This window comes from Python bivittatus, unplaced genomic scaffold, assembly GCF_059951505.1.
Source record: "Python bivittatus isolate LINGU-HERP-01145 unplaced genomic scaffold, Pbiv_v1 ctg000610_np1212, whole genome shotgun sequence".
NCBI classification, from domain to species: Eukaryota; Metazoa; Chordata; class Lepidosauria; order Squamata; family Pythonidae; genus Python; species Python bivittatus.
The window spans coordinates 29,830,480-29,854,818 of NW_028277088.1; the positions used below are offsets into that span (position 1 = coordinate 29,830,480).

Here is a 24,339-nt window from a genome sequence, read left to right on the forward strand (position 1 = left end):
AAGAACTGACTATGAACTAAAGGCATAGAGAAAAAGATAACATGAAGGTTCTTTTGCTTTCTGGCTCATTCCTAGTGATCAATGATGAAGGAAGATCCTAGGCTAGTTCATTGCCCAAAAGATGTACAAAACAGGCATTGACAGTGCTTGAATTTAGATAGCAATTCTCATTTAACCATTCAAAAAGGAAAGTGTTAGATTTGCTCTGGCAAGCAGAGTCTTCTGCACTTAAACAAGTGCAAAGACAGATTGCAGACTAATGTAGAAAAAAAAAACATAGTACAATTTCAGCAGCTTGGGAATAGGAGCTAGTAGAGTCTTCTCCTGTCCATCTTCTATTCAGAAAAATGTAACTGCCTGGAGATCAGATTCTGGAGCAAATGAAATGAACAGCAGAACATTTCATGACAATAGCAGAACAGCCACAAGAATGCTGTGGTCCTCCAGAAGCTGTGTTATTACATCTTTAATGAGCCATAGCCATTAATTATGCTTTCTGGGACTCATAGATGCTAAAGTCTGAAAACCACTGGAGTGTCATAGGTCCTCTATCCTACTTAGACAATAAGCAGTAATTGAAGGAACTGTATGTTATTTCATATTCTAACTGAAGTCCAACACATTAGGTGGAGATTTTGTATGCTCCTTAACTGTAGTAGTATGTGCTTACCCGTGGCTTATTGATTTATGAGTTACAATACTCAGTTTTTCAAGCCAAATACACACTACAGTATCCTGATTATGAATTTACTAGGCAGAATTTCAGTTAATATGCTTTTGCTAGACAATGGATACACTTAATGTTTTGGTGGGGCAAGAGCTGCAGTGAGATGGGTACTGATTTATTTATTATAAGACTTGCATGACCATCCATCTTAAGAAACACAACTCTGGATGGCTCACAACAGTCACATAAAACCAAACATCATAAAAACAATAATAGCAAAAAGCAATAAAGGCACAAACAAATCCCCTTTGATGCTGCCAACACCATTATCTTCCAGCTCCAACCTCACCCTATCTCCGTGTTTGTGGGAAGAGCCAGCTCTTTATGGCCTGCTGGATCTCAAGGCACACTTCCTAGGTCCCACTACATGGCAACATTTAAGAGAAGGGAACTTAAATGTGCCTACCTTAATTGATCTGGTGAAATGGGCACATATGTAGTTTCAGGGATAGGTGGCCACAGATAACCTGGCCCCATGCCATATATGGCTTTAAAGGAAATAACCAGCTTCTTCAACAGCAACCCCATATAGCATGTGTTGCAGTAGTCCAACCAGGAAGTGACCAAGGCACGAATGACTGTGAGCTTCAGAGTATATGGAAAGGTGAACTTAGCATCTGCCTGTAATTCCTTATAGTAGCTGCTTCTTTTCCTGGGATTGTGTAGTGCAGCTGCTTTAGGGTACTGCAAGAAGGTGCTACATTCATGGCCTGAAGCTCCTTTTGGAGACCAAAGCGCTGCACAGCTTTACTAAATACCCACTGACATCATCACCTGATTAGCAGGAGGCACTCTTCGATTTAATGCTGGAATGGGGATGTGAATGTCTGGGGGTGGGGGTATTTTTTCTTTCACAGACAAGAGTTTCAAAATACTGAGCATTTTCACATTCAGCTTTGTTTAAACAACTTCATTATAATCCAAACAAACCTATAAACACAGATGGAGAAAATGAAGTACTAAGCCAGAAGATTCTTTAAAGTTGCATTGCAGCTGCTGCGCACACCAGACAAGCTTTCAGATTTAAAACCATCATTGCTATCTACTCACAGGCTCTGAGCTAAAGTAGGAAGGCCAATGTCATAACAAGTCACTTTAAAGAATTATGCCTTATTTGCCTCTCATCAGCCCATCCCAGCAGTACTTACAACAGAGAGTTCATACAGGAATCGCCTTGTGCTTCTGTGAGCGTGGCAAATTTCTTTGAGTTTCTTCATAATATACGCTACTTTTTCTGACTCTTTTTCAATTTGTAACTCGTTGAAATCATCCTGGGACAAATCTGAAAATCGAAGAGCATCAGCCAAAGCTTTCCAATCATTTATGTTCTCGGATACTGTGGATAAGATTGTTGAATAGATATAAGTCAATTTTTTAAAAGGCAGTGCAATTTGTTCAAGGAGGCTGCTGGTCATGATTTCACTATCCTCAACATCCATAGTCTGGTTTTCAGTTATCATTTTGATATTTTTGCAGTGTACAAGGCCAACTTTTCTTCTAAGAACTCCCACATACCATTCCTTTATTTTAGTTTGTCCAATGGCTTTGACCTTATCTTCCCCAAGGATTGCTATTGTATCGCCTTTAAAATATTCTAGTAAATAGTCAATTTTACTTTGACGTAACACTGTTTTCAATGCCATACCATAGCGGGTAATATTTAAAACCTTGTCTTGAAAGGTAGGGTATTTTATGGTGGGCATTAATAGTAATGGTGCAGATTTTATTTCCTTACGTTTTTCAATTCGGTTTGGCTTGTTAGTCATGCCCATTAATAACTTTGGAGGTGGTTCAGGTGTTGTAATGTAAAACTGGCATGCCAGGTTATTTTCTGGGACTTTGATTTGAACACGGAAGACAAAAATATGTATTTTCCTCTTGCTGATTATAGAAAATGGAAAATGTTGATGAATCACTCCACCTCCTTTCAATTTTCCTTCTTTAATTTCTTTCCTCTGTTCTTCTTCCTTCACTTCAAAATCTGGGTCACAGGAGACAACAGAAATGCTGAGGTCTTGTGGTTTCTCAAGTACAAACGTGTGTTTTCCCCATAGTTGGAAAATAACTGGGGGCAAACTCTTTCCTCCCCTTTTAATGTCACATACTGTTAGTTTCTCAGGAACATAGTTGTGGTCAAACAAAGCAAACACAACAGTGAAAGATGGATGGATATGTTTTGGTCCATAAATCCCAACTGAAAGTTTTCTGTGGATATATTCCCAAACACTTACAAGAGAATTAACTGTATTTGTTTGAGCTACAACAACCATATACATCAAATGACTAAGGTCTGTTAGTTTCACTTGTACAGTATCTTTATGAATGTAACAATTGTGCATTTTTTCAAATGGACCTTCCTTATTGCAACTACACAGACAAACAATTTCAGTCATTACCTGACTAAAAGGATCCTTTTTTACTTCAGCCGCAATTTTCATTTCTAGTAAAATAGCTTCAGTAGTATTGAGGTTACTCAAGGTAAGTTCAATCAAAGGAGTCAAGGTGGTTGAAAACTCATGATTAAGTGATGGAGAATCAAGAATTGCCTGCAGGCCAACCTCTTGGAATTCTCCGAGTGCCACATGACCTTCAGGGAAATGAACAGCAATATCTGAGTCAGGAAGCTGCACTGAACCACCTTCATAATTCACTTTGCAGACTATATGGGTTTCTATAGATTGGGTTTGTGCCCATCCAGGACTCTGATTGATCACATTCAAATCCAGACAAGATCGGGCCAGTTGTCGTTGATTCAACCAAGCTGTCTTATAGGCTTCGCGGTCATTCTGAAATGCTTCACTTTCTGGAGGTATGATATAGTTGGATGATTCTGTACTAGAAAGTTCACATCTTACATCTACAATATCCAAAAGGTCTGAAACACTCCTAGATTTTGTAGATCTTTTGGAAGGTTTGCGACAAAATAGATAGTCAATATTTAATTCATCTCCTGATGAGGCAGCAGAATCCCTACCATTTGAATCTCTAAAAAATAAATCTGGATCTTCTTTCAAGATAGATATATGTCTATTGCTTTTTTCTTTGTTGCACGATTGAGCTATGTCATCTAAAAAAGGATTGGATGCTGACAGTTCCTTCCAAAATGGATTTGTCTTAAACCCACCAGGGGCATCTTGCTTAAATTCTCCAGCCCAGAGTGATTTCAGATATAATTCATTTTCCTTGTCATCTGTTTTTGGGGGATGAAAGAGAAAGCAATATCAATTCTCATATCAATTTATTTAAATATATCAAGTATAAGGTGAAAGAAAACAATTATACATTTATCTACCCATCAACTCATTTTTAAACTAAAGATTTCTGTGTCCATGCTGGAAAATTACCATGATTTACTTCAGATTCTATTTACATTTTAAATACAAAAACACAAGACGTAGGTATTGCCATTGTTCAGAAGTTATTTTGAAAGAATTTGCTACTCCTAAGACATGACTATGAAATAGCAATCGGCCAAGTATAGAATGTAATCCTACATTTTCTTGGGAGTAAGATTCCCCAGAATACAATTGGACCGAGTCCGAATAAATATGTTTAATATTGTACTTTTAGAATACAATTGTTATTTTCTTCAAACTGGAGTAGGCTACAAGATTCTTTATCTGGTCAATGAGACAGTCTAAGAATACTGATGGGTATTATCTACCCTGCTGCCCAACAGTTTTTCTGATCCGGTTCACTGAGTAAATCTCTAAGGTAGTATAAAAATGCACTTGGGATATTCATCATTCATGGTGAGGTTGTGCTAATAATGCCAGCCCATCACTTCACTGCCTTTTTAACAACCGTGGGTCTGTCTTAAATTGTTATGTCCTATTAGACATAGGACAGGACATAACCTGAATTTAGTTTTTGTCTTGGGATTCCTGGGGAAGGTTTATAGTTATCAAAATCTTTTTAAAAAAAAAACTATTCTCATTTTGCTTGCAGGGATGGGGTTCCTATTAAGAAGATTCTTCCCCAAGACATAGAATCTTATGGATTATTGAAAGCTCTGGGAAAATTTCCAAAAAGCAGAGTCTGTGATCATTTCACTTGCTTCGGTGACTTGTGGAATGGGAAAGCAAAGCAAGCCACTGATACTGTCACTACTCAATATTTTATTCTGTACTGTGGAATGTTGACTTCTCTCTTCTTAGGAATTTCAGCAGAAGAAACTGGCATGGAAATAATGGAAGTGCAAGTGGTGTAAGATTTGCTATGGGCTGACCAGGCATGTGGTATTCCTCACAAACCACATTGTACACACTGAGTGTTTTCATGGAATGATTCCAAATTTTAGAGTCATAAAACCAAAGTAAGTAATGGGGGAACTTGCCACTTTTTCCACTCCATTTGTAATTTATTTATTTATTGTATTTATATAACTGCCCATCTCACATAAAAGTGACTCTGGGCAATGTGTTATAGCTCTACCTTGATTGTCTCAACAGGTGATAGGAGCTGCCTGACATTACCTGGGTTTGAAAGCTCAGCAGGTTAGCCCTGGTTAGTAACCTGAATAAGAGACTACAGAGAATATCAGGATTTTAAGCAAGACTAGGAAGTTAAAAAAAAATCCCTAAAGAAGGTAGTGGCAATTCTTGGGTACTCCTGCCAAGAAAACTACATGGATGCATCAATGAAGTCACCAGAAGTCAAGCTGAATCTATAGGAGGCTGTAGGAACCTTTATCATTTTTTTAATACTAAAACCCCCCAACCATTACAACTGCTCTTCGTAGTGGAATTATTTATTCTGATCATCCTTCTCTGTACATTTATTCTCTAAATACTCTTGACAAATTTTATTTGTTTATATTTAAAAAAAAAATGAATTATATTTTTCCTTCTTCAATATAGTCAAAAGATTCACATCAAGGAGGTGGCCGTTTTCTTATTCTTCCAGTGTTCTCACCCCCTCCAAAAAATCTTGCTTAAAATATCATCTTAGCCACCAATACTACTTATATGGAATATCTCCAGAGTATGATATATTGAAAACCAACCCATTGTCCCTGGGAATATGATAGGTACTTTTCCTTAGAACCACATTTAACAATTTTTAGAAAAGCAATGGCTGTGGTAGTAGAACAAAATCACATATAGATAGATCCATTATTTTCCATTTTTCTTTGATAACGAAGTATTGCTTTTTAAAACTCAACCTATTACAGGGCTTATTTTACTTATTTTGTTTGGGTGTCATAAGCCATCCTTGAATTTCAGGGCCACAGTGGCCTTTGCATCTCAGCTAGCCTGCTATAAGCAAATGACTTCTAAAACAAGCATATATCAGCAGTAATTACATGTTATGCCCAAGTAGTTATGCTCTCAGTTACATACCTATCCAATCACTTCTTGTAAAGCTTCCATCATCCAGGTCAGCCAGAGATCCTTCTGATTTACTCCATGGAAGTTCCTTTAAATGACAGGAAGCTGACATTTTTCTTCCTAGCAGATTTAAGATAAATTTGTAAACAAATGGAGGAATACTTAAAACTGCAAAACATCATTTATAATATGAAATGAAACTCAGTGTCTAAAGAATTGCTCATGCACGTACCTACCAGCATCGCCTTCAAACAAACCACCCCAATTGTTAAGGCACTCTTTTCTGGGCATAGAAAGAAGAAGCCAATTAACAGAAGATTAATTTGTTTTTTATATTCTGTCTACATGTAATATTGAAAGACTGCATGTGGCCTATTCTAATAGGCTACATGTTCTTCTAGCTTGAATGTCCAACATTCTGTTTATGTAAAAAAGCAAACTTATATAGTTGTAAATAAGACAAAAAATATAACAAGCAAAAAATCAGATTTTCTTTTTAAAGTAAACAACACAGGAACAGGCAACCTATCCCTTCAGATGTTTTAGAATAGAGTTTCCACTATCCCTTGCTATATCGACTAAGGGATGACAGAAACTGAAATTCAAAATATCTGGATACTAGTTTGCCTAGCATGTGTAACTATTATTTAAAGAGAGGAAATTCACACATAGGTAGTGAACATTACAAGACTATAGCAATACACAGCATTATATCATTGAATTTAATAGGATTTGTTTTGAGTGGGTATGCACAGAATTGCTAAAAGCTAGAACAGATGACTAAGCTGTTAGTTGAGAGCCAGTATAGTGTTTGGTTAGGGTGATGGACAAGGACTGAAAAAACTTGGATTCAAATCTGTCCTCTATCACAGAAGCCAATGGAGAGACCTCTCCTATCTCTAAATCCAACAGTCCTGGTGTCCAGATGACAATTTGCATATACACAAATTCCTTGCCACACATCAAACTCTCTGCTGCCTAATGCCTTTAGGCCCTGTATTGAACCCAAACATTTTTATAGAAAATAAAATGGCTGATAACTGCAACCTACTACTTTCTTTGCCTTCTGCTCTATGGGCATTTGGGGAATGGCCATTCTACCATACCAACCATTTTGTAAGTGTCCATTACGTAGTCTCAAAATTCCAAATGTATCCACCAGCAAAAAAAAAGTTGGTGACTTTGGGATTCTTGTACACTACAGAATGTCAGTATATTACATTAATATAGTTAGTACATTGAAAAAAGTTAGTAAGGTTAAAAAAGTTAATAATGTTACCATTGCTATGTAAATTCTGTGAGCTCATTTTGTTTCTGCTTTTCAACAATAGCTTCATCAATATAAAACTACCTACAATTAATTTAGTAGTCATGAGCAAAATATAATTTTGTGACTACAGTATTAGCTTATCTCACAACAATGATATTGGCAACTAAGTCCTGTCCTAATGACAATTTTTTCCGGATCCAGTGATACTTAGCTGATTTTATCTATCATCAAATATCCTTTCGAGGTAGCCATAGTATGAAGTATTCAGGTTGCCTCAACTTATTTTAATTTAAAAAAAAAACCCTCCAAGAAAGAACTGGGTCTATATTTTATTGCTAAAGCACTATTAATCTTAAAACTGTTTCTGGCTTCCGTTGATATGAGAGGAGATGCAGATACTTGCTCAATTAATACCTTGTACTTTTACCTTGCACCTTATACATCTCAGCAGGTGGCAGCATCTGCCTGACCTTGTCTGAAGTTAAACTGCCCTGATTTGATGGAAGACTTCCCAAGGCTGTGGACTAGATGGGGAAGTCCAAAAAATCCCGGAAGAAATCAATGGCAAACCACTTGTGTCCTTGTCAAGCCCTTTATCGGAAGGGAATAATCAAGGAAGCGAGATTCCCATGGGCTTTAATTGGTTTTAATGTCAAGAATTAGGAATTACAACACAGAATCTTGACAACAGTTAATCCTCTTTTACTAGTGACTTTATTAAGGTGGGAGGCCCTCTTTGAAACTTTTGCATTTCTTTTTCCCAGCCTGACTGCATGAAAAGCTAACAATCGTTTCTTTTTTTAAAAAAAAATGACTATAACAACTTCTCCCATCTGTTGATTGTATCTATAGATTCTTCTTTCTCAGTTCCAGCACACCCACTCCAGTCACGAGGAGTCCACCTCTGCTCAAAGGAGACTTTCCCTTGTAATTTCATCTCATTCTCTGTGCCTTTGTATCCGCTTCAGATTGGATATAGGGAGAAATGAAAGCTAACAATTTACAAAATGGTTTTTTATGACTCAGTATGATCAACCATTGGTAGAAAGCAAAACTCAATCAAAAGACTAAAATTTCAGTGGGTTCTTGCTAAACTGAGAATATGCTCAGTAAAGAAAACTTCTACTATTTCTAAATCACAATTAAAGAGCAGCACAGTAATTGCTACAAAAAGACTACTTATTATACCCACCAATAATGCAGAACAGTGCGTACTCTAAATGGGGAAAACAAAAGTACAATTCAGCAATATTCAGCCAGATTGCCATAATTTAAATTAATATAGAGAGTAAAGAAACAGCAAAGACAAAATAAATGGAACAGCACACAGCTGCTAAATGATGCAAATTTTGCACACATTTAAAAAAGTTCCTGACTTAGATAAGAAAAAGATAAAATTTCTAAAGTGGGAATATAACAAGGCAGATAACACATGTTGTTTGTACACGATGTGTAGGGACACAAATGTGGTAAGAAAGTCCCTCTAAAATACTTCTTGGAAGTTTGCTAATACATTTATGTCTGAACATTTAAATATCAGATTAAGTGAATAAATGCAGACTTCCAAAAAAAAACCTCATAAAAAGGCTTACTGATGTTCTAAACACTGACAGAGCTATTAGTCAGTGAGCTAAGAAATTAACAAGGGAAAACCTCTTCTATGTTGACTTCCTGCTCCAAGAGAATAGTTTTCATGTCAAATGACACTTAAAAAAAAAAAATCCAAAAAGGATGCATAACAAGCTTTTTCAGTCAATATAATGTAGTAAGGAAGAGAATAAGGTCTTTTGAGGTAAAACAATAAATGAAGTTACATGGATACATGGATACCACAAAACTGACGTGAATTTCAAGCACTTTCATAATTCTTTAATTGATGTTTTACTTGTAGATTACTATTCCCCTTCATACTGATGTAATACAGCAGCCAAATGATTTACTTCATTCATTTATTTACAAGGGACTGAACAACAGGCTTTATAAATGACTGCTGTGTTTAAATTGTGACTGACCCCCGATCTTCATCCCTATTGCAAGCGCTGGATTTTTCCAGCTCCTAAAAGCAGTCACAGGATATTGGCCAATCTGACATTTAAAGAGTTAACATCAGGAAATTATACAGGTACCTATTTTCTGGTCACCTGGGGTTATTAAATATAAAATGATGATTTAAAATGCTTAGTCCATTAGCATTTCTTCTTTAAAAAAACTTGAACCCTAATTATGATTTACCCAATTTTTTTTCAGAGCAGACTGGTGGTATATCTAAACATCATGGACTGAAGCAATGCCAAGAATTTAAGGAAACAACTGACATAATGCTAACAGAGAAACTGGGAAACTATCAGCATTTTAGACCAAGCTAAATCCAAAAATGCAAGAGAATTCTTGGAAGCTTGGTATTCAGACAAGGCAGCAACCAACAAACACACAAAGATAAACAGCATCTATGCCAGTGACACTGATCTACACACTATTCAAAAGAGACAATAGAAAAGACCAGAACATCTTTTCACCAGCAATCATCACCCAGATAAGCAGAGATCACCACCAGGCACACAATCAAGCAGTGAACAATACCCTAATCAAGGAACTACCAGAGGAACAAAACAAAACCGCCACCCCCACCTACACTGGCAGGGCATGCCACAGTATATAAAGAGAGAGCAAACCCCATCCCATTCTAGCACTGAAGATGTTACCTAGCCAGGTAATGAAACATTTGCAAGAAAAGAACTAAGCCCAAGGAACCCCAAGGATTCCACAATATATCAGTTCATTGGTTTGAGTTATGGTTGTAGTTGGGATTGTCTGGAGGGCTCTATCGGCATCTTCTAGCATACTATCCAATGGTACTTCTCCACTGAGCCTTGGTAATCTGTCTCAAGGGTTGACTGTAGCTAGTTTATCCATGATCTTATGCCTCATATCAGCTGTTGTGCTCTGTAATGGAGGGGGTGGCAGTGACATTCCAGCTTCAGGTGTTGGCTGCACATCCAGTTGTTCTTCCAGGTCTGCTTGACTCCAGGTTGTAATGTGGAGTTGGTCTATCTCAAGTTGTGAGAGCAGCTTCCTCTTCACTATGTTGAAGAACCGGGTAACTAGTTGTTTCTCAGTTAGTGTGGATGTAGGTCTTCTGTCTATCCACAGTTCCCTCATATGTTTCATATATCCCCTCTCATTAGGTCTGCTGTTGTAGTAGCATTCCATCAATTCTGAGTTCTCTTGTCTCGTCCATGTATGGTTTGTTCCAATAGCCCACTTATTGTCAGATTCCCCAATATCTGATGCAGACCTGGTTAATCCGGGCGATGTCCGAACCGACATGACTCTCTTGTTCGTGTCACTCTCATATTTGAGGTAGGCAGGTAAAGCATTAGGGGGTCTTTGCCCAAGGACCCCTACTGGTACCAACCAGGATTTGAACCCCGGTCTCCTGCATCAAAGGCAGTGTTCTAACCACTATGCTATCCAGCCACCATATATATATATATATATATATATATATATATATATATATATATATATATATATAAAAGAATCCTATATACTATATTCATTCATTCATTCATTCATTCATATATATATATATATATATATATATATATGAAAGAATCCTATATACTATATTCATACATATATATGAAAGAATCCTGTAGCCCAATACAGGTAGTCCTTACTTACCAACTACAAATGGGACCAGCAATTCTATCGCTAAGTGGTGCAGTCGTAAAATGAAACATCACATGACCATAACCAACTTATGTCACTTCATCAGTTCCACTGCATTCATTAAGCAAGTCACCACGGGTCTTTAAATGCAATGTCATGTGACCATGACTTGTGACTTCCTTCTGGCTTTCCCATTGATTTTGCTTGTTGCAAGCTGGCTGTGAAGGTCACAAATGATGATCATGTGACTGCAGGACACTGTGACACCAGTTGCCAAGCACCTGAATTGAGATCATGTGACCACGGGGATGCTGCAACTGTTGCAACTTGAAGAATTGGGTTGTAAGTCTCCTCTGTCAGCACCATCGTAACTTCGAATGGTCGCTGAACAAGTGATCGGTAAGCAAGGATTACCTGTATATTTATTAATGTTATCCTATTACTAGCTGGCTGAACAGCAACTTGAAGATTCTTTCCTTGCTAATCAAATAATCATTTAAGTTACCACTAAGCATTTTGGAAAAATAAGTATTTTGAATTTAGCACTACAAGTCATAAGAACCATTTTGAGAAATGCTTTGCTTTTATCACTTCTAGTAAACTCAGCTTACAAAAGATTAACTTAATAAACCTTACAGATCATAAGATGTTACATCAAAGCAGGACCGTTTTAAAACCTCAAGCCTTATAAAAGGTAACAAAGATTCATTATGCAGCAGAACATATAGTTCAAAATAGTGGTATGTAAGATAAGATACAAATCTACAATATATAAATGCTTCAGATGATTGTGTGGATATATTAGAGCTAATTTACCGAATAACCTAGAATTATTCCATATTTGCCCTTATAAAACAAACACAATTTTGAACTGGTGTTTTTAATTAATTAACTTATTTATTTTTGGTGCCTTCGAGTCAATGTTGACTCCTGGCAACTGCCTGGACAAGTCCCTGCAGTTTTCTTGGCAAGATTTCAGAAGTAGTTTGCCATTGCCTGCTTCATAGGGCTGAGGGAGAGTGACTGGCCTAAGCTGGCTTTGTGCCTAAGGTGGGACTCGAACTCACGGTCTCTAGCCTGGTGTCTTAACCACTACCCCAAACTCTCATGGTGACTATATTGCAACCTAAATTAGGCTTGTCTAAAAAGAGGGAAAACGCTGGAGCAGAATCAAAGGTTGACTGTATTATTAAAAAAAAAAATCCTAGAAATTAAATTATACAATTAAATTTAGTATAGCAAAAATACAGAATACAGTAAAGTACTTTGAGAAGAAATAAAGCACATGCCACACTGATAATGGGCAGCTTGAAATTAAGTGAAGCTTCTCTGAAAATTCATGCATGTTAATAGGCAATTCAAAGAGGTTGTCTTTTGAATGCAAAGGTCAATTAGTTCCATATTTTATTCATTCTTTTATTTTTTAATTATGGAAACTTTGCACCTATTGTCATGTATAAATGATAATATAATTCCAGTTGTGCTCTTTGATTTTATTAAGAAATCATATTTTACAAGTATTTGGTAAAAGAATATTACATAAAAAGTAGAGAACACTAAGTTTTCTGATGTTGCTAACCAGGAAAATGATGAGTGACTCTAGGGTCATTTACAGAAGAAGTTACTGCTCCATTACCCAAACAAGGACTATATGAATTCAAACGTATTTTATCCCCAGCTTTTCCTTCAACAGCATTTCTGTCAATGCTATTCAAAAGAAAATAGATAACATTAAACAACTAATAATAACCCTAATGCACTGTTTTATTATTGATCTCAACAAACTGTTAAAGGATATTGTTGAGTTAACTTGAGTAAAATATCTGGGGATATCCAATTTTAGACAATTTACCAAGAGAAACCAGGTTTAAGCATTACAGCCCCAAATGCTTATCAAATACTTACCATCCCAAATTTATCAAATTTTCCATAAATGCCAAGAAGCGGGTCCTACATATTTAACTGCTACAGCAAACCCACTAACACGTGAGTTGATAGATCTAAGTCGAAATAGCTATCACCTGCTAGATTAATTTGCTTAATTTTTTTTTTTTTTTGCTCTTATCCAAACGCACCGTTGATTTTGCTGTTATCACCGAAGATAAATTCCTTGTGTATGTTTTATACCTGGCCATTAAAGTATTGGTATTGGTATTGGTATTGGTATTGGTATCTTGTCACTATATGGAAGTGTTGTCCAAACTTGGCCACTTTAAGATGAGTGGACTTCACCTCCCAGAATTCCCCAGCCGGCATGGCTGGCTGAGGAATTCTGGGAGTTGAAGTCCACTCATCTTAAAGTGGCCAAGTTTGGACAACACTGCTATATGGCAATATCAAGGATGGTTACCTGTGGCACTTAACATGCTGCAGAACAGCATGTCCAGTGGTGAGGAACGGTGTGAGTTATAGTTCAACAATATCTTAATGACCACGAATTGTTCTTTCCTGAACTGTACACATGTGTAGCAAACTGTATACATGTGTAGCAAACAAAGAAGTACACCAAAGGTTTTGATGAGGACTGATTTTAATTTTACAAAACCTCCCAGGGCTTTCACCAATATGCTGATCTTGTCAGTCATCTAAGATTCTTTGCATTATCAGATGAAAAAATGAAAGAGATGTAGAATGAAAAATTCTAAAATTTTAGAACTGTTACATACTTTGTGTGAGAAAATTTAATGCAAATTGGACCAGTATCCAAGTGATGTTGGCTGATCTTGAAAGAGCTAAGCAGTGTTGGATCTGGATGGGAACCTATTAAAATTCCCAGGATTTTAGACTTGAGTATGAAATCAAAAAGGGGAAATCAATGGCAAATCATCAATACAACTCATGTTTCCCAACTCACATAAATAGGTTTTCAGGAAGTTACAGGCATTTGCAAAGGAGAGAAAGTTGTAGAAAGGATTTATAAGCAGAACTTCATTTGCCATTATCAACATCCAGTTCAAATTATCTCCAGTTTCATTTTATTTGAAACATATTGGACAAAAAATAGCTGATAGAACTTATCATGTGTAGCAGATTCTAAGCCAAGTAAATACTAAAAAAGGTTTAATCCTATGTAACATCTTAATTTACATTACATTTTCCCAATGTTGTACCTAGCAAAAACACAATTTCATAGAATTAATCACCTAAAAATTTTTTCATTGACCTGTGTTAAAGTCAAATGCACATATTAATTTTGTTAAGTCTACCTTGGTTAGTATTCCACAACCTGGTGCCTTCCAGAGGTGTTAGACTACATATCACAACATCTCAATCAGCATGTCATGGGGATGATGGGAGTCGCAGTTCAACTCATTTACAAGGTATTGGATTGGTAAAGGCTGATTTAGCTAAGTCTTATTGTAATAAATCAAAATAGAAAAAAAAAATTTAAATGGGCTTTAAGCATTTATAAATAGCTTTTTAGTGTGTTAAAGTAAGTCTTTCTCAAGCAAATATTAAGAGAGCTAGGTACAAAGGGCCTTTTGAAAATTTATAAATTTGTGGGAAAAGGAATTGAGTGGTTGATTTCTCTGAATTTCTCTACAGGAGAAGGAATTTTCCAACAGTTTCTCAATGGTAGGACTCCTGGGAGTTACTACAGGATGTCTTTTCTTCCTTGAGATTTAACTGAATTGTGGAAAGTCAGAGAAGCTGAGGACTCTTGAAGAAATTATTGTAGTGGTACAAGTACCCACAGCCACATCATCACTAAGTATAAGAACACTCCATAAACATTTCACCAAAATTATTTTTCTCTTTGGAAGGATTTCTAGAACAAAATTTCTTTCATCAAGTTGAATGTGCATTGACAGGAAAAAATGATAAGAGAATTATTATTATTAAATTTATTAAGGTTGCGCATTCCAAAAGACTCTGGGCAGCTTACAACATCCAGATATACAATTAAAACAGTAAAAACCATGACATTTCTCTGCACATTTCTATAATATTCACAAAGGCCACCTTATTTATCAAACGGCATGTTATTTTAAACAGAGAAGTGTGGAATCTTGCAGAGAAACCTACCCTGGCAAGTTTTTTTATGAAGTACATCCACCTCATTATTATGCATTAATAAATGTATTCATCTTTAAGAAGCCAAAACTCCGGCTGTTTCTGCTAGACAGCTATTTCTCTGGCCATTATCTAAAGCTTCCTGTGCTGAGGTTTTAGCAATATACATTTATCTTCATTTAGTTGATTAATCACCTGTTTTCTAACCAATCAATTCAACTTCTTAATTCATTTCAAAGGCCTGACTTACATAGTATTGTTTAGACTTAAAAATATTTACTTTACCTACTTCCTGCACAGAATGTTATAGTCCATAATGGACTATCATGACATACAGCTCTATTTGCATACTGAAAGATACACTTGAATATTACCTTTCTTTCCAGTGGGAACCACTTGACTATAATTTAACACCTGTTATTTGCCCTGGGCTGCCTAATAAATACATAATCAGGATACTGTAGTGTGTATTTGGCTTGAAAAACTGAGTACTGTAACTCTTACATCAATAAGCCATGGGTAAGCACATACTACTACAGCTAAGGACCATAGAAAATCTGATTTACAAAAACAGTACAAAAAAGGAGGATAAAAGTACAACAGGAATAGAAGCCCACCAATTGAAAATGTCATTTATTTATTTTTTACATTTGTAATTCCCTTTTGCTTCCCAAAAACTCTGAATGGGGGATGTCGTCCCCCCATGCCCATTTGATTCTCATAATAACCACAGAGTTTGGCCAAGAGTTGCTGACTAGCTCAGTCCCCCAGTGAATATCATGGCTAGGTAGCAACAAGAAAGATTATTATGGACTACAAAGAAATCAGTTTACTTCTACTTTCCAAACTAAACCTTTATTATTTATCCTTGCAAGCGGAACAGAAATTACGCTCTTCATAGTAGACATCTGTATCGACTGCCAGATCCGCAAGGATCTAGGAGTGCAAATAGGAATGAGAAAACAGGCTAAGGGTTATATGAAATACTGAATGCCTTATACATTATGCCAGTACTGGTAACACACGTTTTAAAAAAAGAGCTCTACAAACGAGGAAAGGAAGGACTCCTACACTCGCCTGGATGAGAAATTTCGAATTTGTGAGCACCCACAAACTCTATTGTAGTATCGCCTGTGTAACGCTTGTAATTTCACAAACTCTTAGGGGATAAACTGATTAACCGACTCGATTAACACAGAAATCGTTCTTTACAGTAAAAGAACGGCGTTTTAGACGGCAAGCTGGGAGCTAAATTTCTCAAAAGCCAAGCTCACATTTGGGCACTCATTCACCATCCCGAGACAGAGCTACAGTCCTCTTCTCCGTCTACTCCCATCTCAGCCATTTCTCATTTCAAGTTTGAAATGTGTAATTTAAACAAAATCATACCCTTCTCTTCCCTTCCCCCAAACCTGCATCGGTTAATTATCCTGAAGCATCACTTTGGAGACTTACGGGTGATTCAGGATTCTTGATAATCCCGCGCGGGCTTCCTAAATGTGAATCGATTACCTTCCTAATTAGAAGCCTACCCCTTGCGGAGTGGCGGCAACGCCTTCTGGAAAACTGAGTCCTGCTACTGTTTCCGAACGCCCACTGAACCAGGCGTTTCGGAGCGCTTGAACTACACTACCCATAAATCCATTCTCCTCACCTGAGCTTCTAAATGAGACCGGGAGAACTGGTTTGGTTACTAAAGTTTCACCTTGGGCCGGAAAGAGACGGAGAGAGAAACGGGAAGAAAGTAGTTCAGTTTGCATTTGTTTTCTGTGGAGTTTGTTTAGTTTGGCCAGGCTTTAGTTGAATGAGTATTTAACTACGTATGGATTCTAGAATAAAAAAGTCAGGGAACGTGGAGGTTAATGTCTGCAGTTACAGAGTCTAGATTTCAAAAATGTATGAAATACATAAAAATAAGACGAGACCTTGTTTTTTAAATTACCTGAGAAACTTTGAACTGCCAGCAAGTGGACAAACTGAAATGGGCCAACAGCTGTAGAAGGTAATATTAGAGGGAAAGAAAAGAGTTGTCAATCCCACTGATTTATGGGGAAGGGATAATGCAGGCATCAGTAACATTGCAATGTTTGTATCATCCCCTTACTTTTAATTAAAATGCAAATTATCATGATTTCCCTGGGGGGGAGCTCTAGACCAACGTGCTTCTAGGCAGAGCAACATTATGGCTCTTGGAAGGCCCTATGCACATTTATCTTTGTAGGCCCTTATTATGTAACAATCCAGTTCAGTATTATAAAGGTATTCCCTGGACCTGTATTATTAATCAGACACATAATAAAGAATAGTAACTTAAATATATTTTATATCCTGTGTTTTACTTTCTACAACTCAAGGCAGCATGCATAATGTTTCTGCCTTCTGCTTTCCCCACAATCACCACCCTGTGAGATGGTTTGGGCTGAGGGAGAGTGAGTGATCCAAGTCACCCAGCCTGATTCCTTGCCAAGGGAGACTGAAACTCCCTGTCTCCTGGTTTCTAGTCTAGCACCTTAACTACTGTACCAAACTGACATAGTGATTTTACTGCTACATTTCAAGTTTTTGTTAATTTAAAACATTTTCAGAGACCCCAAAAGTTTTGTAGACCTTGGGCACAGTCCCTGTTGTGAGGATAATGCGGACATACTTCTGGGAGACCTGATGTTCTCTATAAAGGCTTATAAATGTGGAAGGATCTGGTTCTTAGTAGGGCAAGTCAGAGGAGTATGATACAATAGGAATTGAGTCATACATAAATGCAACTAGAATCATTATCTTCCTTGACAAAAAACATGAACTTCCATTCTTTGAAAGTATAGAGAGTGGGTGTTTAATTTCTGAACCTTTATTTAATGGACCATGATTACAAACAGTTTGAAAATCACTTCTCCAAGCCTCTGCTCTAGCTTGTTGCTAGGATGTTTTGCCCTGATATAGGGTATGCAGGTACGTTAAGCAAAACCAATGGTTTAACCATCCAGTTCTATTGTCTCGCCTTTCTCTACCTTAAAAACTGGTGGAATCATCTTCCAATTCCAACACTGCTGATAGTTGCCAAATAGTTTTGGCAAATGGGTAGTCCCATGGATTTAGCTATATAGCAAACTATGTTACCAAGTCTGCTGTGGATGGGATTTAACCCATAATTTTACCATGAAGGGGTTTGTTTTCCAGATACTGTTTATGCATAGGCATCCAGTTCAAGTCATCATGGACCTCTTAGCATCACACAAATGACACTAATTATGTCATTTGTGCAGTGACATATAGTATGACATATAGTATGTCATTTATGCTATGATATGATGCATATCATTTGCACCCCTTGCCCTCCTCCCCCCCAGAAATCCATGTGTTCATTATATACTAACATAACAGTTACAACTGAAGTAGTTTTTTTTTTTTTTTAATTGAAGCACTGAGCTGGTAACAGGCAGCCCTGGAAGTTGAATATGGAACTAATTATTATTTTTTAACTGATTTCTGGCATTAAGTATTATACTAGCTCTTTAGTGGAAGTTTAGATTAAAATTCACATTACATTAAATTTCAGACTAGTAATTGTTCTCAGAAGTGAATTATATTAATAATGCTGAAGGGTGATTCCACCGAATAACTGTTGATTTCTGGTTTCTGACACACTTCCACAATGACTAAAATAACTACCTAGCCCCACCCAGTAGACACCAGATTTAGATCTTGACGTTAGTCTTTGGAATGCTCAACACTAGTGTTGGCTAATAAACAACTGTGTGCTTCAATGGATTAATCAGAATATTTGTAGAAGAACGTGCATACCATTCAGGCAGCCAATAACAATAGGAGCTGTCTGCTCGCTCACTCGCTTGTTCATTCATTCATTCTTTTTTTTTTCCATGCAGCCAATTGTGGCTATTATTATGTCAATATAATAGTTAAATAGTTTGAGGTAGGATAATTAGAAAAGAACAGCCAGGCATGACTAAAAAGGTGAGGCCTGGGTTGCAAACGAAACAAAACGGGTTTATCCAGAAACTGAGACACATAATATCCATCTTATTCAACTTTTTACCTTCCAGTTATCATTAAAGACATCTAGGGACACCAGGTTGTAGATAAGTGCAGTGTATGTATGTATGTATGTGTGTATATATATATATATATATATACATACATACACATACACCCACACACACACACACATACATATACATACATACTGTATACATACAAAGTTACATTGTACAACGGTCAGTCTTGTTCAATATCACCAGTTCTTGCTGTCAAAAACTCAAGAAAACATGCAGTTTTCTCAGCTTTTTCTTTTGAATTCCTTTTGGCTGGATGTGTTAGGGGCTAAACGTGGCAAGTTATGTGCTTTATTGCTATAGCATCATTAAAATGTACTGCATTCCAATCTTTGTTACTTCTGTGGGAATCTATGGTATGCAAAGTGTCAAAGTATTCTTCTGTCATTTCTTGGCAAAGATAAATTGCAAAAAGAAAAAAAATGCTGTATTTAAGGACGTTAGTTATATATTACAAGCATTTTAATTGTTTCTGTGCTTTAGATACATCAAAGTTATGTCTCTTCTTTAAATCAAAGTGCTTGTTTCAATAAGTTTACCTAAACAAGAGGTTCATTAAATTATTTATAGCAACAGCCAGTGAGTGTGCAAAAAGTAACAATTAAAAGGGGGACTTGATGACAGCTATTACTACTAGGCCCTAGAGTGGAATCTGGTTGCTCATATCATGTTCAAGAGATACTTAGAGTGTGAAAGAGAGTGTGATTAGTCAGCATAAGAACTGTCTAATCATAAGCTTCCTCTGAATCATAGTACTGCATGAATAACCAACTCTGTGTCCTTCAAATTCTGTTCTCACAAACTCTTACCATTATCCAACCTTACTGGGACTGTTAGAAACCAAAATCCAAAACTTCTGGACAGTGTCCGGTCTGTCAGTGCCCAATAAGAATGGTTCTGTTAACTTGATGAGGCACTGTTACACTAAACTTTTAAAAAACTTTTGACATGGGAGGGCAGGGGTTTGTCTGAGTTCTTAAACTGCTTAGAGTCAGACTGAAGCAGCACAAAAGTCACAGTAGTTAATTAATAAATGCCTCACCAAAGACTTCTCAACAAACTTTCCAATCACAGGATTAGAGGAATTCTTATGAATCAGTAACTCATAAAGAGCAGGAAGAAGGTTGCAATAAATGGACAGTCCTCACAAGAAGGGCATGCAGGAAGTGCAGTCTCCAAGGATTAGTATAGAAACTGATGAGTCTACTTTTGTTGTTAAATGACCTGGAACGGTGAGGTAACTAAGCTTCAAAGTGATAAAGATAAAATGGATTGCAAAGAACTCCAAAAGGATCTCTCTAGCAAAATGGCAAACACTCTTAAATGTGGAGTCCCTGGTGCTCTCTGAGCTTGTTTGTTCTCTTGCAGACATTTCATTACCCAACTTTATCAGTTGGGTAATGAAACATCTGCAAGAAAACAAACCAAGCTCAGAGAGCACCAAGGACTCCACAGTTCAACCCTGAGCGACATATATTCTCTTCTATTGGAACTCTTAAATGTATATGAAGGAAAAATTACGTACATTGGGCAAAAAATCCTAACTTTACATATGTTTATGAGGTCTAAAGTGGGAATGACTGGCTTGGGTTGCTGTGGATATGCGAATCAAAATGATAACCTAGTGTGTATGGCAACTCTACCAGGCTATCTGAGGGATGACCTCTCCCAGATTTCATCTGCCTGTCTTACCAGATCCAACAGAGAGGGCATGTTACAGGTTCTGTTGCCTAAGGAGCTATATTTGGCGAGCCCCAGGCAGTGGGCTTTTTCCGTTGTAGTGCCTGCACTGTGAAATCTTCTCCCCCATGAGGTGAGGTTGGCTTCAACATTGTTGAGCTTCCAGAGGTCCCTTAAGACTTATTTATGCCAGCAGGCCTGGAGTTCCCAGGGGACGAGGGAATTAGTGAAGTGGCTCCCTTATTTGTAACATCCTTTTATTCTCTGTTTTATTTTGGTTTTTATATTTTTAAGGTATTTATTGACTGGTTTTAGCTTTGTTGTATACCACCCAGAGTCACCTGTGGTGAGATAGGCAGCTATATAAATTGGTTTAATAAGTAAATAAACCCTGAAAAAATGGTAGGGATCATCAAAAACACATTAATTCCAGTTGCCTTCAAAGAAGGAACAACTGTCTTGATTACCTGGGTGTAAATTGTGCATTATTATCTAGTTTGCCACTGGGTGAAAAAAAGATGCTGGATTAAATAAAAAAGTAAAGGTAGTTTTCTTGGCAACAACACAGTATTTTTTTATTGTCTCCTGTAAAAAACTAACCAGTTCTGACCTTCTTAGCTCTTTGAGATCTGCCAAGTTCAGTTAGGTGCCACCACTTAGATGGACAAATAAAAGCACTCTCATCAAGTAGAGCATATCCATGCAGTTTTGCTGGCAGCAGTACAAAATTGGTTTGCAATTGCCTTCTTCTGGACTGTGTTTTAGATCCTTGCTCTAGTCTACAAACTTGAAATTCCCATCCAAATACTGACTAGGCCTGATCCTGTCTATCTTCTTAGTTCAGACAAGATCAGTCAAGTGCTGCCATCTGCTGATATAACATACTCTTCTTATTATGATGCCCATATTGAATTGCCTCTGACCTGGATTAAATTTGACAGATTATTCCTAAGATAAGGCCACAAGTTGGAGCTGTTGTTGCAAGGAAACTCTTTTAATAATTGTTGTCTTTTAAACACTATGATCCTTGAAAGATGTCCCTGATGCAAATTGTTACTGAAATCAGTATGACATACTTCAAAGCAAGAATCTACAGAATGGCAATCTCCTAATTTAAAAGTCATTTGTAATAAGACATTGTGGGAGGGGAGCCATGGTAGCCTATGGTAGCCAAAAATCAGGAGGAGTCTGGTAGCATTTTTCAGACTAACACGTTTTATTAAGAAACATAAGCTTGTAATTCTGAAAAAGGTGCTACTAAACTCCTTCTGATTTTTATAACATGATGCTATCCCAAATATTATTTATGAGTGACAACAAAATGAATTCTATTTTCAGGAATAACATTTTATTAATACAGACAGTCCCCTACTTGTGAACATTTGTGTTGCGAACTTTCACTGATACAAACAAGATGGACCCAGAAGTAGGAACCGGAAGTTGGAACTGGAAGTCAGGAGAAGGTGGGAAAGGGCTAGTTTGCAGCACAACACAAACCAACCCTTTCCCACCTTCTCCTGCCTTCCGTTTGCACTGGAGGTTTGCACTGGAGTTGGAGTTCCCAGAAAGGGAACATCATCTGTAAGGTGCTAGGTCTCCTATAAAGACTGTTATTCTGGAATTTGTAGAAAGGTGGGTATCAAGGGCTGAGATTAGTTTTATTATCCTATTTTTCAAGATAAATATTTCTATGAATGCTTCCAAATTAAAACATTGCATTCCATGATACATAATATACACTATTTAGAAATACATAAACGTGATGTTGAAAATAAATGAAAACATTTGGGTGACTGAAAGGTATGTATAAACCAAACATTCTTCTGTGGAATATTTGACATTTGACAGTTTGAATGCCATCCTCAGGAAGACTCCACAGTGAGCTGCTAAAGAAAGTGAGATTATTTGGCACTCCTAAGAAAACAAATTCTAAGGTACAGGTTAAATGAGCCTGTCCTTGGAATGAGGTCATATCAGAGAAAGCTAGTACAATATTATTAATTTATATTAGCCAATGAAAACAAGCCTTGACTGTTACAAGCAAATTAGTTATCTATGAAATAGGGTTTTAGAAATTAGGAATAGTGAAGACTATACTTACTTTATTTGACTTCTAAGATTCTGTCAGCAAGATTAGACACAGACTGTAGAAAAGGAACATCCTTATTTTCAGGCAGCTGTTGGGAGGTGGGGAGAAGCCATAAGTCGTTGCAGATAGAGTTCTATATACTGCGCATACTGCCCTGTGCTCCATAAACTAGCCTGTTTTTCCAAAAGATGTGAAAGGATTGAAATACTGAAAAGGTATATTGAAATTTCTTTAAGAGATATGAATGGATTAGGGAGTAGGTTGCATATCATCTTTTGTTTCTGAAATGAATTTCTTGACAAGTAAAGCAAAATTATCTTTGGCATTTTTCAAAATGGCCGTTCAGAAAGTCAGTATAAACTTTTCAGAAACAAAATAAGAAAGGAATATGTACTTGTTTTGAACAAAACTAGAAGCCAAATGTAGGTAACTCATTAGTGAGTAGTAATCTATTTTTATACTAGGCTTGTTAGCAATAGTTAGCTTCTTCCACAGTCTTTCACATTCTGATCAAAAAATTTAATCATTCAAAAAAGCAAAATAATTGACATCTGGATAACGAAAGTAGATTTTCGGTACCCAGCTTACAGCTAAAAGACTTAACGTTCAGCATTGGAAAGATAACAATATGGCCTCAACTATCCAGTGGACTGCAGAATTGATGTTACCAACCAATTTACAAACCAATAACTTATCAATATAGATTGTTGTTGTTCAGTCGTTAAGTCGTGTCTGACCCTTCGTGACCCCATGAACCATATCGCGCCAGCCTTCCTGTCCTTCACTGCCTCCCTGAGTTTTCTCAGTTCCATGCTCATGGCTTCAGTGATGCTATCTAACCATCTCATCCTCTGCCATCCCCTTCTCCTTTTGCCTTCAATCTTTCCCAGTATCAGGGTCTTTTGCAAAGAGTCCTCTCTTCGCAATCAATATAGATTAGCTATGTAAATTATAATAAATTATGGCTTCCATTCATTGAAATGTTTATTATACAACTTTTATTCATGTATGTGTCTAAATATATGCCCTGTATGTTTTTGTTTTCTTTTTAACTTAATTTTTCTTTCTTTATAATTTGTGTATTCTTTTTTTTTTCTATATTCAGTTTATTTAAAAAATTGGAAAAATAGAAAGCAAAATATAATCCTTAAAGGCCTGAAATTTTAAGGTTATTTGGAACTATAATTATTTTATTTAAAAATACAGGTAGTCCTCGCTTAATAAACATTCATTTAACAATGGTTCAAAGTTACAATGGCCTCGGAAAAAGTGCTTTACAACCTGTACTCACACTTACAACTGTTGCACCACCTCTCTGCACCACCCCCCGTGGTTACATGATCACGATTTGCAACCTTTTTTTATGACGGTTGTTAAGGGAAACATGTGGTCATTAAGCAAATTCTGGCAAAAAACATTCATTGGGGATGCTGGAGTCACTTAACCATGTGATTCCCTTAATGACTGCAGTGATTCACTTAATGACCACA

At 36.8% G+C, this 24,339-nt stretch overlaps 1 protein-coding gene across 2 annotated transcripts in view; it reads right to left on the reverse strand.

Moving 5' to 3' along the window:
- MACC1 (MET transcriptional regulator MACC1) overlaps window positions 1-23,487 on the reverse strand; it is a 36,517-nt gene extending 13,030 nt beyond the window's left edge. The window contains exons 1-3 of one of the 2 annotated variants that reach the window (XM_088150677.1): window positions 22,862-23,487; window positions 6,070-6,177; window positions 1,876-3,917 (exon numbers count right to left, since the gene is read on the reverse strand). In XM_088150677.1, the coding sequence (XP_088006803.1) occupies window positions 1,876-3,917; window positions 6,070-6,169 (2,142 nt within the window). In that variant the 5' untranslated portion in view covers window positions 6,170-6,177; window positions 22,862-23,487. Of the gene's footprint in view, window positions 1-1,875; window positions 3,918-6,069; window positions 6,178-16,468; window positions 16,548-22,861 lie in introns of those variants that run through there. The other variant, XM_007420544.3, reaches the window with a different exon arrangement.
- Window positions 23,488-24,339: the final 852 nt, after the last annotated feature.